This window comes from Staurois parvus, unplaced genomic scaffold, assembly GCF_062004578.1.
Source record: "Staurois parvus isolate SC_StPar_1 unplaced genomic scaffold, SC_StPar_1.0 ptg000394l, whole genome shotgun sequence".
Lineage (NCBI taxonomy): Eukaryota > Metazoa > Chordata > Amphibia > Anura > Ranidae > Staurois > Staurois parvus.
The window spans coordinates 4,800,635-4,817,191 of record NW_028318190.1 but is presented as its reverse complement, the minus strand read 5'-3'; the positions used below and the strand labels follow the sequence as shown (position 1 = coordinate 4,817,191).

The window sequence follows — 16,557 nt, the reverse complement described above, 5'->3', positions numbered from 1 at the left end:
CAACAAAGTCTGTTCCTTTTCTTCGTCTTTATGTCCAGCATCCTCGAAAAGGATTGCTCGCAAAGATATGTTGTAACAAACGGTATGACAATTCATCCCCCATAGTAATTCATCCCCCATATAGTAATTCATCCCCCATAGTAATTCATCCCCCATATAGTAATTCATTCCCCATATAGTAATTCATCCCCCATAGTAATTCATCCCTCATAGTAATTCATCCCCCATATAGTAATTCATCCCCCATATAGTAATTCATCCCCCATAGTAATTCATCCCCCATAGTAATTCATCCCCCATATAGTAATTCATCCCCCATAGTAATTCATCCCCCATATAGTAATTCATCCCCCATAGTAATTCATCCCCCCTATAGTAATTCATCCCCCATATAGTAATTCATCCCCCCTATAGTAATTCCTTCCCCATATAGTAATTCATCCCCCATATAGTAATTCATCCCCCATAGTAATTCATCCCCCATATAGTAATTCATCCCCCCTATAGTAATTCCTTCCCCATATAGTAATTCATCCCCCATATAGTAATTCATCCCCCATAGTAATTCATCCCCCATATAGTAATTCATCCCCCATAGTAATACATCCCCCATATAGTAATTCATCCCCCATATAGTAATTCATCCCCCATATAGTAATACATCCCCCATATAGTAATTCATCCCCCATATAATAATTCATCCCCCATATAGTAATTCATCCCCCATAGTAATACATCCCCCATATAGTAATTCATCCCCCCATATAGTAATTCATCCCCCATATAGTAATTCATCCCCCCTATAGTAATTCCTTCCCCATATAGTAATTCATCCCCCATATAGTAATTCATCCCCCATAGTAATTCATCCCCCATATAGTAATTCATCCCCCATAGTAATACATCCCCCATATAGTAATTCATCCCCCATATAGTAATTCATCCCCCATATAGTAATACATTCCCCATATAGTAATTCATCCCCCATATAATAATTCATCCCCCATATAGTAATTCATCCCCCATAGTAATACATCCCCGATATAGTAATACATCCCCCATATAGTAATTCATCCCCCATATAATAATTCAACCCCCATATAGTAATTCATCCCCCATATAGTAATTCATCCCCCCTATAGTAATTCATTCCCCATATTAATTCATCCCCCATATTAAGTCCCCAAGTCCCCCCTGTGTCAATTCACTTACCTTTGCTCCGCGCGTTCCTCTCGCTGTATTCCCGCGCCGTTCCGGTCTTCAGGGCGGACTGTGAGAGGAGCCTAGCTCCTCTCACGTTCGTCACGCTGCCCCACCTACACACATCCTGACAGCCAATCACTGGCTATCAGGATGTGAGTGGCAGCGAGACTGGCCAATCATTGCATTTGAGTCCCTGCCGCCCGAGAGGAGGGAGGGGAGCGGGCGCCCAGCACACAAGAGCCGCGGCTTGCCGACCACTGGGCTAAGCGATGTTGCGTGACCACCTGCAGCCAATGATGGACAAGCGGGGCATGTCATCACAAATCATATGAGTCGGGTGTGGGTCACCTCCGCCGAACCCCCGAGACTGACTCACCGAACCCCTGGGGTTCGATCGAACCCAGGTTAAGAACCACTGCTCTATAGGCATCCCACTGCCCTGCTAAAGTCTATGGGCATTCCATTCTGTCATTTCTTTTAGTATGTCCTGTATACACAATTATACAGTGATGTTAGCATTTTCTGTATCTGCACCCCTCTCTGCCAATCTATCCACTGACTTCCCATTGCCCAATGAATAAAATTCAGAATATTAACAATAACATATAAAGCCATTTATAACTCTGCCCCAAATTTCATCACCAATCTTGTCTCCAAATATCACCTAAACCGTCCTCTCCACTCCTCGCACGACCTCCAGCTTTCTAGCTCCCTTGTCTCCTCCTCCCATGCTCATCTCCAGGACTTCTCCAGAGCCTCCCCATCCTCTGGAACTCTCAACCCCAATCTATATATCGCATACTCTGACCACTTGTATGCAATCTCTGATTACCTCTCTCTTCAGGGAAGCTTATCCTGCCCTCAGCTAATAATGGAATCTTCTGTTTCTCCAATCAGTTCATCCTTCACAGGTATTTACCTTTTGTACCACCAGCCCCTCCCTCTAAGATTGTAAGCTCCAAGGAGCAGGGCCCTCCTAACCCTCTTGTATTGAACTGTATCGTTGCTGGATTGTCTCCCTTTATTTTGCAAAGTTCTGAGAAAACTGTTGGCGCTATATAAATCCTGTATAATAATAATAATCATAATCCTCACGTCACTGTATATTAGTGTATACCATGAGGAAAGTCCTCACGTCACTGTATAATAGTGTATACCATGAGGAAAGTCCTCCTCACATCACTGTATAATAGTGTATACCATGAGGAAAGTCCTCCTCACATCACTGCATAATAGTGTATACCATGAGGAAAGTCCTCCTCACATCACTGCATAATAGTGTATACCATGAGGAAAGTCCTCCTCACATCGCTGTATAATAGTGTATACCATGAGGAAGGTCCTCACATCACTGTATAATAGTGTATACCATGAGGAAAGTCCTCACATCACTGTATAATAGTGTATACCATGAGGAAGGTCCTCACGTCACTGTATAATAGTGTATACCATGAGGAAGGTCCTCACGTCACTGTATAATAGTGTATACCATGAGGAAGGTCCTCACGTCACTGTATAATAGTGTATACCATGAGGAAAGTCCTCACGTCACTGTATAATAGTGTATACCATGAGGAAAGTCCTCACGTCACTGTATAATAGTGTATACCATGAGGAAAGTCCTCCTCACATCACTGTATAATAGTGTATACCACGAGGAAGGTCCTCACATCACTGTATAATAGTGTATACCGCGAGGAAGGTCCTCACATCACTGTATAATAGTGTATACCATGAGGAAAGTCCTCACGGCACTGTATAATAGTGTATATTGGGAGGAAGGTCCTCACATCACTGTATAATAGTGTATACCAGGAGGAAGGTCCTCACGTCACTGTATAATAGTGTATACCACGAGGAAAGTCTTCCTCACATCACTGTATAATAGTGTATACCATGAGGAAAGTCCTCCTCACATCACTGTATAATAGTGTATACCATGAGGAAGGTCCTCACGTCACTGTATAATAGTGTATACCATGAGGAAAGTCCTCCTCACATCACTGTATAATAGTGTATACCAGGAGGAAGGTCCTCACGTCACTGTATAATAGTGTATACCACGAGGAAAGTCTTCCTCACATCACTGTATAATAGTGTATACCATGAGGAAAGTCCTCCTCACATCACTGTATAATAGTGTATACCATGAGGAAGGTCCTCACGTCACTGTATAATAGTGTATACCATGAGGAAAGTCCTCCTCACATCACTGTATAATAGTGTATACCATGAGGAAGGTCCTCACGTCACTGTATAACAGTGACACTATTATGCAGTGATGTGAGGAGGACTTTCCTCATGGTATACACTATTATGCAGTGATGTGAGGACTTTCCTCATGGTATACACTATTATACAGTGACGTGAGGACCTTCCTCATGGTATACACTATTATACAGTGATGTGAGGACTTTCCTCATGGTATACACTGTTATACAGTGACGTGAGGACCTTCCTCATGGTATACACTATTATACAGTGATGTGAGGAGGACTTTCCTCATGGTATACACTATTATACAGTGACGTGAGGACCTTCCTCATGGTATACACTATTATACAGTGATGTGAGGAGGACTTTCCTCATGGTATACACTATTATACAGTGATGTGAGGAAGACTTTCCTCGTGGTATACACTATTATACAGTGACGTGAGGACCTTCCTCATGGTATACACTATTATACAGTGATGTGAGGAGGACTTTCCTCATGGTATACACTATTATACAGTGACGTGAGGACCTTCCTCATGGTATACACTATTATACAGTGATGTGACGACTTTCCTCATGGTATACACTATTATACAGTGACGTGAGGACCTTCCTCATGGTATACACTATTATACAGTGACGTGAGGGCCTTCCTCGTGGTATACACTATTATACAGTGACGTGAGGAGGACTTTCCTCATGGTATACACTATTATACAGTGACGTGAGGACCTTCCTCGTGGTATACACTAATATACAGTGATGTGAGGAGGACTTTCCTCATGGTATACACTATTATGCAGTGACGTGAGGACCTTCCTCATGGTATACACTAATATACAGTGATGTGAGGACTTTCCTCATGGTATACACTGTTATACAGTGACGTGAGGACCTTCCTCATGGTATACACTATTATACAGTGATGTGAGGAGGACTTTCCTCATGGTATACACTATTATACAGTGACGTGAGGACCTTCCTCATGGTATACACTATTATACAGTGATGTGAGGAGGACTTTCCTCATGGTATACACTATTATACAGTGATGTGAGGAAGACTTTCCTCGTGGTATACACTATTATACAGTGACGTGAGGACCTTCCTCATGGTATACACTATTATACAGTGATGTGAGGAGGACTTTCCTCATGGTATACACTATTATACAGTGACGTGAGGACCTTCCTCATGGTATACACTATTATACAGTGATGTGAGGAGGACTTTCCTCATGGTATACACTATTATACAGTGATGTGAGGAAGACTTTCCTCGTGGTATACACTATTATACAGTGACGTGAGGACCTTCCTCATGGTATACACTATTATACAGTGATGTGAGGAGGACTTTCCTCATGGTATACACTATTATACAGTGACGTGAGGACCTTCCTCATGGTATACACTATTATACAGTGATGTGACGACTTTCCTCATGGTATACACTATTATACAGTGACGTGAGGACCTTCCTCATGGTATACACTATTATACAGTGACGTGAGGGCCTTCCTCGTGGTATACACTATTATACAGTGACGTGAGGAGGACTTTCCTCATGGTATACACTATTATACAGTGACGTGAGGACCTTCCTCGTGGTATACACTAATATACAGTGATGTGAGGAGGACTTTCCTCATGGTATACACTATTATGCAGTGACGTGAGGACCTTCCTCATGGTATACACTATTATACAGTGACGTGAGGACTTTCCTCATGGTATACACTATTATACAGTGACGTGATGACTTTCCTCATGGTATACACTATTATGCAGTGATGTGAGGAGGACTTTCCTCATGGTATACACTATTATGCAGTGATGTGAGGAGGACTTTCCTCATGGTATACACTATTATGCAGTGATGTGAGGACTTTCCTCATGGTATACACTATTATACAGTGACGTGAGGACCTTCCTCATGGTATACACTATTATACAGTGATGTGAGGACTTTCCTCATGGTATACACTGTTATACAGTGACGTGAGGACCTTCCTCATGGTATACACTATTATACAGTGATGTGAGGAGGACTTTCCTCATGGTATACACTATTATACAGTGACGTGAGGACTTTCCTCATGGTATACACTATTGTACAGTGATGTGAGGACTTTCCTCATGGTATACACTGTTATACAGTGACGTGAGGACCTTCCTCATGGTATACACTATTATTCAGTGATGTGAGGAGAACTTTCCTCATGGTATACACTATTATGCAGTGACGTGAGGACTTTCCTCATGGTATACACTATTATACAGTGATGTGAGGACTTTCCTCATGGTATACACTATTATGCAGTGACGTGAGGACCTTCCTCATGGTATACACTATTATACAGTGATGTGAGGACTTTCCTCATGGTATACACTGTTATACAGTGACGTGAGGACCTTCCTCATGGTATACACTATTATACAGTGACGTGAGGACTTTCCTCATGGTATACACTATTGTACAGTGACGTGAGGAGGACTTTCCTCATGGTATACACTATTAAACAGTGATGTGAGGACCTTCCTCCCAATATACACTATTATACAGTGCCGTGAGGACTTTCCTCATGGTATACACTATTATACAGTGATGTGAGGACCTTCCTCGCGGTATACACTATTATACAGTGATGTGAGGTCCTTCTTCGTGGTATACACTATTATACAGTGATGTGAGGAGGACTTTCCTCATGGTATACACTATTATACAGTGACGTGAGGACTTTCCTCATGGTATACACTAATATACAGTGACGTGAGGACTTTCCTCATGGTATACACTATTATACAGTGACGTGAGGACTTTCCTCATGGTATACACTATTATACAGTGACGTGAGGACCTTCCTCATGGTATACACTATTATACAGTGACGTGAGGACCTTCCTCATGGTATACACTATTATACAGTGATGTGAGGACTTTCCTCATGGTATACACTATTATACAGTGATGTGAGGACCTTCCTCATGGTATACACTATTATACAGCGATGTGAGGAGGACTTTCCTCATGGTATACACTATTATACAGTGACGTGAGGACCTTCCTCATGGTATACACTATTATACAGTGATGTGAGGACCTTCCTCATGGTATACACTATTATACAGTGACGTGAGGACCTTCCTCATGGTATACACTATTATACAGTGATGTGAGGACTTTCCTCATGGTATACACTATTATACAGTGATGTGGGGACCTTCCTCATGGTATACACTATTATACAGCGATGTGAGGAGGATTTTCCTCATGGTATACACTATTATACAGCGATGTGAGGAGGACTTTCCTCATGGTATACACTATTATACAGTGATGTGAGGACCTTCCTCGTGGTATACACTATTATACAGTGACGTGAGGACCTTCCTCATGGTATACACTATTATACAGTGACGTGAGGACCTTCCTCATGGTATACACTATTATACAGTGATGTGAGGAGGACTTTCCTCATGGTATACACTATTATACAGTGACATGAGGACCTTCCTCATGGTATACACTATTATACAGTGATGTGAGGAGGACTTTCCTCATGGTATACACTATTATACAGTGATGTGAGGAGGACTTTCCTCATGGTATACACTATTATACAGTGATGTGACGACTTTCCTCATGGTATACACTATTATACAGTGATGTGAGGACCTTCCTCATGGTATACACTATTATACAGTGATGTGAGGACCTTCCTCATGGTATACACTATTATACAGTGATGTGAGGACTTTCCTCATGGTATACACTATTATACAGTGACATGAGGACCTTCCTCATGGTATACACTATTATACAGTGATGTGAGGAGGACTTTCCTCATGGTATACACTATTATACAGTGATGTGAGGAGGACTTTCCTCATGGTATACACTATTATACAGTGATGTGACGACTTTCCTCATGGTATACACTATTATACAGTGATGTGAGGACCTTCCTCGTGGTATACACTATTATACAGTGATTTGAGGGTTTCTCTCTTGTAGTATAGCCTTTTATACAGTGTATCATTGTGTCGTTACATTCCTGTCATTCTGCTGGTACAGGCTCCCCTCCTACATGAGAATACATTCCTGCAGTGTCCTGTGCCGCTCCTTCCTGACTAGATCAGCCTCCCTCCCCAAGTTCCTCCCTCCATTCACATCTTGTGGGGTGCCCTCCTAGCAACACACTTGTCGGAGTGGTGTGTGTGCGGGTGTGGTAGGGCAGGGGCGGGTGTCATAGTAGGTAGTGTCAGGGAAGTCTCGGCACGGGGGTGGATTGTCAGTACAGATCACCGAGGACTCGGAGAGGACATGAAAGGGGTAGGGGTGTCTGAAGAAGGGGCACCCCTGCTGGTCCTGTGGCACCTGGTCACCACCCTTCCTACAGAACAGGTGTGTATACATATATGTGTGTGGGGGGAGGGAGGGGGGTGCTCAGTGGATGCCTTGGCTGGCTGTACACTACTTCTATATTGATCGCACAGCACGACCCAGACTTCTCAACCTCTGCAGGGAAGTAGCTGGCACCGTTCTAAAGTTGTGTTGCTGCTCCAGGGAGAGTTTGGTGGGCTGCAGAAGGCGGAGGTCCGTGTGACAATGAGCAGGGAGTTGTAGAATGACACCATAGAGTGGGCTAGTGTGTGAGGGGATGACAGCCCGTGATGACGTCACTGGCGATGGAGGAAATGTCTGTGCAGAGCAGGGCGGTCCATGTGCTCTCTTTGTTATCTGCTGGAGTAGTGAGCAGGCAGGGTAACAAGAACACCACTGATAGGAGATATCACATGAAGGACAATAGTACACAGGCACACCAGTCTCCAAGGGCAGTATTGAGTTATATGGACCTGTGCGCACAGCTGCGTTGCGCTCTTGTGTTCAGTGAAATGAAAGCAGAAAATTCTGCGCCCCACTCTCAGTGATTCGGTATAATTTGTATGTGTAGAAGGGGGCCATGGATAAGGGGGTACCTCCAGTCCTGCTGTACAGGGCCCAGGCAGCTGGGTGAGTCAGATGTGGGCAGGTAGGGTGATCGGGAATGAGGGGGGGCAATTACTGGAACTGATCCTCTGTATGGTTCTCTCTACCACCGCTGCAGAGACAGACATACAGGGGATGGGATCCATTAATTGCCCCCCCCCCATGCACCCATCACATTCCCTGTGCACTAAATGTTTCCCCCGTTGTCCAGGCCCCTGTGTGCCCCCACTCCTGCAGTGCTGCCGGCTTCCTTCCTCTCCTTCCCACTGGCACATTTACCAGCCCCTTCCTTCCCTGAATGAACACAATGAGTGATCAGTACAGATGACTCACTGTGTTCATTCAAACTGAAGCACAGTAAACTGTGGGAGTCCTTTTGAAAGGAGGGGCCCTATCAAGTCGGCTGTATGGGGCCCCATGGTTTCTAACAGCAGCCCTGTGTATAGGTGTGTAAATGTGTGCCCCCACTCCTGCAGTGCTGCCAGCTTCCCTCCTTTCCTTCCCACCGGCAGCATATGTCACATTTACCAGCCACTTCCTTCCCTGAATGAATACAATGAGTGATCAGTACTGATGACTCACTGTGTTCATTCAAACTGAAGCACAGTAAACGGTGGGAGTCCTTTTGGCAGGAGGGGCCCTATCAAGTTGGTTGTATGGGGCCCCATGGTTTCTAACAGCAGTCCTGTGTATAGGTATGTAAATGTGTGCCCCCACTCCTGCAGTGCTACCAGCTTCCCTCCTTTCCTTCCCACCGGCAGCATATGTCACATTTACCAGCCACTTCCTTCCCTGAATGAACACAATGAGTGACCAGTACCGATGACTCACTGTGTTCATTCAAACTGAAGCATAGTAAACTGTGGGACTCCTTTTGGAAGTAGGGGACCTATCAAGTTGGCTGTATGGGGCCCCATGGTTTCTGACAGCAGCCCTGTGTGTGTAGGTATGTAAATGTTTGCACACGTGTACATGCTGGGACTGAAAATAGAGCTAAAAGAATGGAAGAAGAATTCTACAGGTCTTTGGACATTTTGGATGCCTACAAACATGTAAAGTGATGCATTTTATGCATTTTTGTTTTAAGCAGGATATTTCTGCCAGCAAATCCCCTGCAATGATGTTTATATTTTATCATGTCCATGTGCATCAGTCCTTAACGTATACCTAAAGAAAAAACTTTTATTGTTTTGGATAGAGTGGAGAGGGATTAGACCCCATGTCAGGTTGTTATTGCTGTCTTTGTCCTCATTAGGGAGATTCACCCTCTATATTTGTCCTGTCTACCAATAAAATTGAAAGTGAAAATAAAAGAAAATCTCACATTTTGGGTTGTCACCAGAAAATGAGTAAAGGGGAAATCTAATATGAACACTACTGGTGATTTCCCTCACTTTGGAAGGATGTTCTCTCGCTTTCTGTTTGGCCGTGGGACAGGAAGTGAAGGGAAATCTCTTGAATGGGACACATCCCGAAATGAATGGCAGGGTACATCCAGAGACTGTGACATTAGATGTTAGCAGGCTTTAGCCCACTGTTAGCTGATTCTGGATAACAGGAGCACAAAACTAAGTGCACTCCTCTGACCCACATGAGAGTTATGATCAACCAAGCTTTGTCCATACCTCTGTTTTAATAAGTTTTTTGTTACGGATTTGGAACACCTGTACAAGTCAGGGGTTCTGACTTTTCCTGTTGCACATTTGTTCTAAGTTAGTGCCCATTCACACCATAACACACACACCAGAAGTATGGAAAACCTGCTTTCCATGCGCATTTCCCACACTCCACTACCATGCAATCCAGAGTCAGTGCATTTTTAAAAGTAGCGCATGCACTACTTTTGGTGCAATTTCAGCCCATTCAAATGAATGGGCTGAAAATCGCATTGCACTGAATCATACAGGAACACAGATTCTGAATTCCAGTGTGAACTAGCACTTAGTGATTCAACACACTAATGCTAGAGCGCAGCAGGATCATCCACGGGTCCGCTTAGGCAAATTTCAATGTTCTGGGGGCCATGTTAGAATCTTCATGCTCCTGCAGTAAACAAGGGAGCTAATGCAGTTGGTTAAAGCTCTGTACCTGCCAGTCCGTTCACAAGGGTGGATGCAGATAATGTGTGGGACAGCCTATGCCAGTACTTACAATGCAAATAGGAGGCCTATTGTAATCCTTAATATTGTCAGTTGAAGTGATGGGGAAGGGGTGGGGGGGATTGCTACCTTGCCTAGGGCCCCATAAAGCCCCATGAACAAGAGACATTTTCACATGGAGGGTCTGCAATAGTATTCTATGTTTTTTCACAACAGGTGTACCTAAATGTAACCCTTTATCACCTGCTACATTGGTACAAGCTGTGCTGGATGCCATTACCTAGTGTGGAGCTCATCCACAAACTTGTACTCATTCCTGCCTGCTTTTAGGTACCTTCATCCTCCCCCCCATGCTCCACCATCAGAAGGAGCCTATGTGTGCCTGAAGATAACATAGGGTGGTCAGAGGTCTCCAGCACTCAGGCTTAACTGTGGGCCACAAATAGGAATGGGAAATGGAGATGAGTGCTGTCGGCAAACCTGCAAGAAGGATCTGTACCTGCAGTTATACTTGCTTTACACTTTGAAAGTAAATATAGTGAATGATGGTGATATATTGTACATGCTACTGCATGCTGATGATTGTCTGCCACAATAAATGATAGCTCCTTAGCAGGGGCGGACTGACAACTTATGGGGCCCCCGGGCAATAGGGGATCATGGGGCCCCCATGTCCCACACCCAAAAAAGCCTATGAAAAAGACAATGAAAGGTACCAGGGGCAACTCATGGGGCCCCTACTGACCCTGGGCCCTCGGGCAGTGCCTGAGTGTTCAAATGGTCAGTCCACCCCTGCTCCTTAGTAATCAGTTAAATATTTAGGCACTCGTATAGGGCTGAGAAAAAGTGATGATTTGTGTGGCAATAACTCTGTCTATGGTGAGCAAATGGTCACTGAGTATCTGGCTGGTTATCTGACACTGCGTTCCTGATCATGTATAGAACAAGGACGGGTCACATGACCAACGCAAGCACATACATCAGATGAATAATCACATTTACCATACACACTTGGGACCCAGAGGCATGCACAGTACTCCTAAAAATTTGACACATTCGGTATCCCTCTACTCGTTGGAGGCTTTGGGGTCCATGCACACTGGCTTAATACAACTCCAGTGCTCTTGGCGGAAAAAAGCTAAATTTGAGTGTTTAGGAGCGTTTAGTGTTTTTTTTTTTTGCTCTCAAAAATGCAAACAGAAGGTTTTTTTCTTTCTCTAAACGCTGAGCTAGACTACCTAATGTGCATGAATAACAGGTTTTTCTACAGGCAAAATGTTAAACTCCTCTAGGAGCAGCATTTTTTAAGCCAGTGTGCAAGGAGCCTTAGAATTAATTTAAAGTGATACTAAAGGTTCATTTTTTTGTGTGTAAAATAACAAACATGTTATACTTACTTGCTGTGTGCAGTGGTTTTGCACAGGGCAGCCCGGATCCTTCTCTGGTCCCCCGCAGGTTCTACTGTCTCCTACTTTCAGTCGGGTGCCCCCCACCTGCTCCCTGTGTCCATTCACACATGGAGCCATGGCTTGGCTCCGCCCCCTCTCTGTACTCATTGTCTGATTGGCTGTTATTGTCAGCCAATGGCTCCCGCTTGCTGTCTCAGCGAATAAAGAGGAAGAAACCCGGGACAGCCAACACTGTCATGGACATCGCTGGATCGCGGTGGGGCTCAGGTAAGTATTGAGGGGCCTGGGGACATGACTGCACACAGGTTTTTTACCTTCATGCATAGAATGCATGAAGGTAAAAAACCTTCAGCCTTTACAACCACTTTAAGCAAATACATTTATATTGCTAAAGTGTTAAAATAATTGTTTATGTTTGTATTCATTTTTCATTATATTTTTGTACAATGCTTTAAACTTCAGACAGACAATTAAAGGCACAGCTGAAATACATATATGAAAGCTGTTTTACCTGCCAAGGATTTGCATTTCTCTGCATCCAGTTCTGAGATTTAGGCTTCATGAACACGAGCTTACCCTGACCACCGCCCATGGGAAAACGCAAATCGTGTCATAAACGCAGTACTGCGGTTGTTGTGTTTTGGCTCGTTTTGCGTTTTCCCATGGTCAGTGGTCAAAACATTCCTATTGTGATCGCGATACTTCCGCATCCAGGAGAGGGAGGTTTAACCTCACCTAAACACTGCAGCTCCTAAATTCTGCTAAAAGCTTATGTGTACAAATTTAATTTCGGTACATACACTAGTTACATTTAGGGCCCATTTACACCACCACAGTGCAGTATCATTCATTGTGAATGGCACCCCAACACACCTTCCCAATGTACCTATAACACAGTGCAAAGCAACATGCAGTATTGCACTACCATGTGTTGTGGTGCACTACAATACCCAAACTTGGTACAGCAGTGATTGTTAGATCCATGAATGGGCTGCCTAAATGCAATGCACACTAGAATGCATGTGTTACATACTGCAACTGAGCTCCCTGGTGTGAGTAGGTCCTTAGAACATATAGATATAATGTGGTGTGTCTATGGTGAAGCAGCTTTGTCAAAGTAGGACAGGAAGTAACTTTGGACTACAGAAAATCTCCACTTTATCTCCATAACATAGAGGGAGGTATTCAGTAGTTCAGAGGTGAGGCAGGAAGGTAAGACTTGCAAAAATGCGGTAGAAACACAAGTTTTTGATACATTTCCAGTGCGTTTTCTGGGTGCCTATTGCCCAGCATGCACCTGTGAAACTTGGACATGTGACTAAAGAAACCTACCAAAAATGCAAACAGCAGGTGAGTTTTTGATGCATGTTCTATTCATTTCAATGGGGAGGTGCGTATTTGGTGCATTTTTGTAACATGCACAAAATATGCACCAAAAATGCAGCAAGCAGGACTTTTAAAAATGCAACGGACCATAGGATTTAAAGGGATGCATTTTTCTTTTGCTTTTAACTGAAAAACTGATCAAAAACTGATCAGTGTGAAAGGGACCTTATACTTTGGAAAACTGGCTTGGCCACCAGGGGTTGGAAACAAAGTAAAAAGGATTTTTTGTAACCTGACTTGGGAAATGTAACTGTTACATAACAAATACACTTGCATACTAATTGGAATGATTAAAAAAAATCCCCTGGGCATAACTGTTATCAATGAACGCAGGTTTTCTGTCCCATGTAAAAAAGACTTCCTTATGTAGCAGGCTCATTGTACAAGAGGATTCAGAAGGAATCACATGATCAGCAGTCAGTCCTTTCTCTCTCTCTCTCCTTTTTGTAAAACCTGGGCATTCTGCCAAGTTCATGACTCATCCACTACACAGCAAAGAACGCTGGGAGGGGGAGGAAGGAGGAAGTGAAGGGGAGAACAGGGAGACACGAGGCTGGAGAAAAGACAGGGACATGTGGAGCCCGTCCAAGCAGAGGAGGAGGCACTACAGCACCCAGTGCGGATAGAGGGACCCTGCTGTGTGTTCAGAGTCTGGTGAGCTGTCCCCCTGGAGAGAGTAAGACACACCATTTACACTTTGCATATAGACTGGGACATCCGCACCCCACTGCTGGGATCTCACCCATCCGGGGCCCTGTGCAAGCCACAGATCCCCCTGCCTGCTTTGCCCCTCACCACCAGTGTAATTGAGACTGTCTGCCCCGGGGACTGACACATACTGGGAGATTGCATCCTGCGACTGCCCCTGGTCTTGGGGTGCTTTGTGTTGCGTTTAGACACTGAGGTTGGACCCTCTCAGCCCAGAAACCTAGTGAAATCGGATGTAACCCACACCAGCTGAAACTCCAAAGAAGCCTTCAGCTGCTATTTACTTCATTGTAAGGACTAAACGTGCACCAACTAGAGTTCCACCGTTACAAGGACTAGAGTGGGGGAATCTGGTTTAGTAGCTTTATTAGATGTACCTCTTTATTGCATTCTGTTCTGACTCTGAGGTGATTTTTGGCTGACGCCCCTCAGAAGCAGAATCATACACCGGTGTGGGTAATACATTTCATTGATACAGTATAAGTAAGTTTATTTGTTTGATATCAGTTGTATTCTGCTTAAAGTGCGACTCTGCCATCCGGAGACTCTTGGCTGTGAAGCCCTCTAGTGGCAGACCAAATTTACTGCATTGCATAAAAGAAGAAAAGTAAGTTTTGAAGTTGAAAGGGGAACCCCACCTCTCTACACTGCATTTCATTCTCCATAAAATTGTTCTTGTTTTATTTAACCCTGTGTCAGCAAATTTCTTGGCGGGGTATTTGCTATTCATTACCAGTTGTGCCAGAGGGATTGGGTTTGCTTAGGGTTGGATCTATTGAGCGCAGGACCCATAATATATTCCAGCTTGTCCCAAGGGGCAGTGCTACATTTAGTAAATCACACCCTATGTATTTTGAACCACGAAAACCAAATTGTGGTAGTTATCTGATTAAGTCACAGGAATAAAACTGCCCATGTGTAGCTGTCTTAATTCCCTGAAGCATCTACACTGAATAGGTCCTGCCTGCTTATCTTTTAATTATGGGCTTAAGCTAATGCAGGCCATAGATAGGCTGTTTATTGGCCGAATTGTCAATGCTGCCACCAATGTCTATGAAAAAACGGCCGTTATTCGTGGATTTTCCAGCATGACCGATAAAAAGAAACAAGAAGATCCACGAAAAACGGCTGACGGCATTGCCCCACTAACGGCGTGAATATCGGCCGATTTTTCGTGCGGACAAAAATTCAGCCAATAATCGACCCGTCTATGGCCTGCATAAGAGACACCCTTCATTTGAAGAATCTAAGCCTGTCTCAGGCAAATTTTAGTAGCTCCTATTGGCTGTGATCATTCACTAATATTGCCCATATGTGCATTGATTTTTTTCAAGCAATCAGTTGTTCTGTACATTAGTTTTGGTTGGCTGAATATCTGAATTTATTATTATTATTTTTATACAGTATTTATAAAGCGCCAATAGTTCGCTCAGTGCTGTACATTACAAAGGGGGACAGAACATGTGACAGAACAATACCAATACAATGCAAAACATGAGGGGATCGAGGGCCCTGCTCTTTCGAGCTTACAATCTAGGAGGGAGGGGATAGTGGTACAGGAGGAGATAGCTGTGGGGGATGGAGTGGTAGGAAGAGTGGAGGAGGTCGGCAGGTCAGGAGGGGGTGGGGTAGGCTTCCCTGAAGAGATGGGTTTTCAGGGTGCGCCTAAAGGAGAGGAGAGTAGGTGATAATCTGATGGGTTGGGGCAGGGAGTTCCAGAGGAAGGGTGACACCCTGGAGAAGTCCTGGAGGCGGGCATGGGAGGAGGAGACCAGGGAACTAGAGAGTAGGAGGTCTTGTGAGGAGCGGAGTGTGCGTGCTGGGTGGTACTTGGATATTAGGTCAGTGATGTAGTTCGGGGCAGTATGGTGGACAGCTTTGTACGTCAGTGTTAGGATTTTGAATTTGATCCGTTGCACAATCGGAAGCCAGTGGAGGGATTGGCAGAGGGGGGTGGCGGAGATGGAGCGGTTGGAAAGGTGAATGAGTCTGGCAGCCGTATTCAGGATCGACTGAAGCGGGATTTTTTAAACACATGTTGGCATCAAACGCTTACAGAAGAAAGTAGATAAAAATTGGAACTGATTGTTTTGGAATTGATTGATTGCTCCATACACCTCAGAAATGAATTGGTTTGAAATGGATCACAATACCCAGTTTCTTCTTCAGATTGATTAGTTAAGTTAAGCCAGCTGTACAAGGCTTGGCTTTCAGTTATTAATTCAGTAGTCTAATACAGGGGTCTACAAACATTCTATGCAAAGGGCCAGTTTACTCTCGTACAGACGTTAGGGGGGCCGGACTGGAAAATGACCCATCATTAGTGGGAGTAAACAATGCCCCATATTTGGTGTTAGTGAGAGGAATTGTGCCCCATCGATGATGTCATAGGGAGAAATTGTGCTCAATCATTGGTGTCATTGGGCCCCATTCATGGTATCATTGGGATGAACTGTGCCCCGTCATTGGTGGGAATTATGCCCCATCATTGGTGTCATTGGAAGGAGTTTGTTGGTGTCAGTGGATTAAACAGTGCCCCAAGT

The 16,557-nt window shown here is 44.2% G+C and overlaps 1 protein-coding gene across 1 annotated transcript in view; it reads left to right on the top strand.

The window, feature by feature from the left end:
- Positions 1-7,625: 7,625 nt before the first annotated feature.
- LOC149455428 (membrane-bound glycerophospholipid O-acyltransferase 2-like) overlaps positions 7,626-16,557 on the top strand; it is an 84,094-nt gene continuing 75,162 nt past the window's right edge. The window contains exon 1 of the mRNA XM_089686279.1: positions 7,626-7,827. Coding sequence (XP_089542405.1) covers positions 7,747-7,827 — 81 coding nt within the window. The 5' untranslated portion in view covers positions 7,626-7,746. The remainder of the gene's footprint in view (positions 7,828-16,557) is intronic.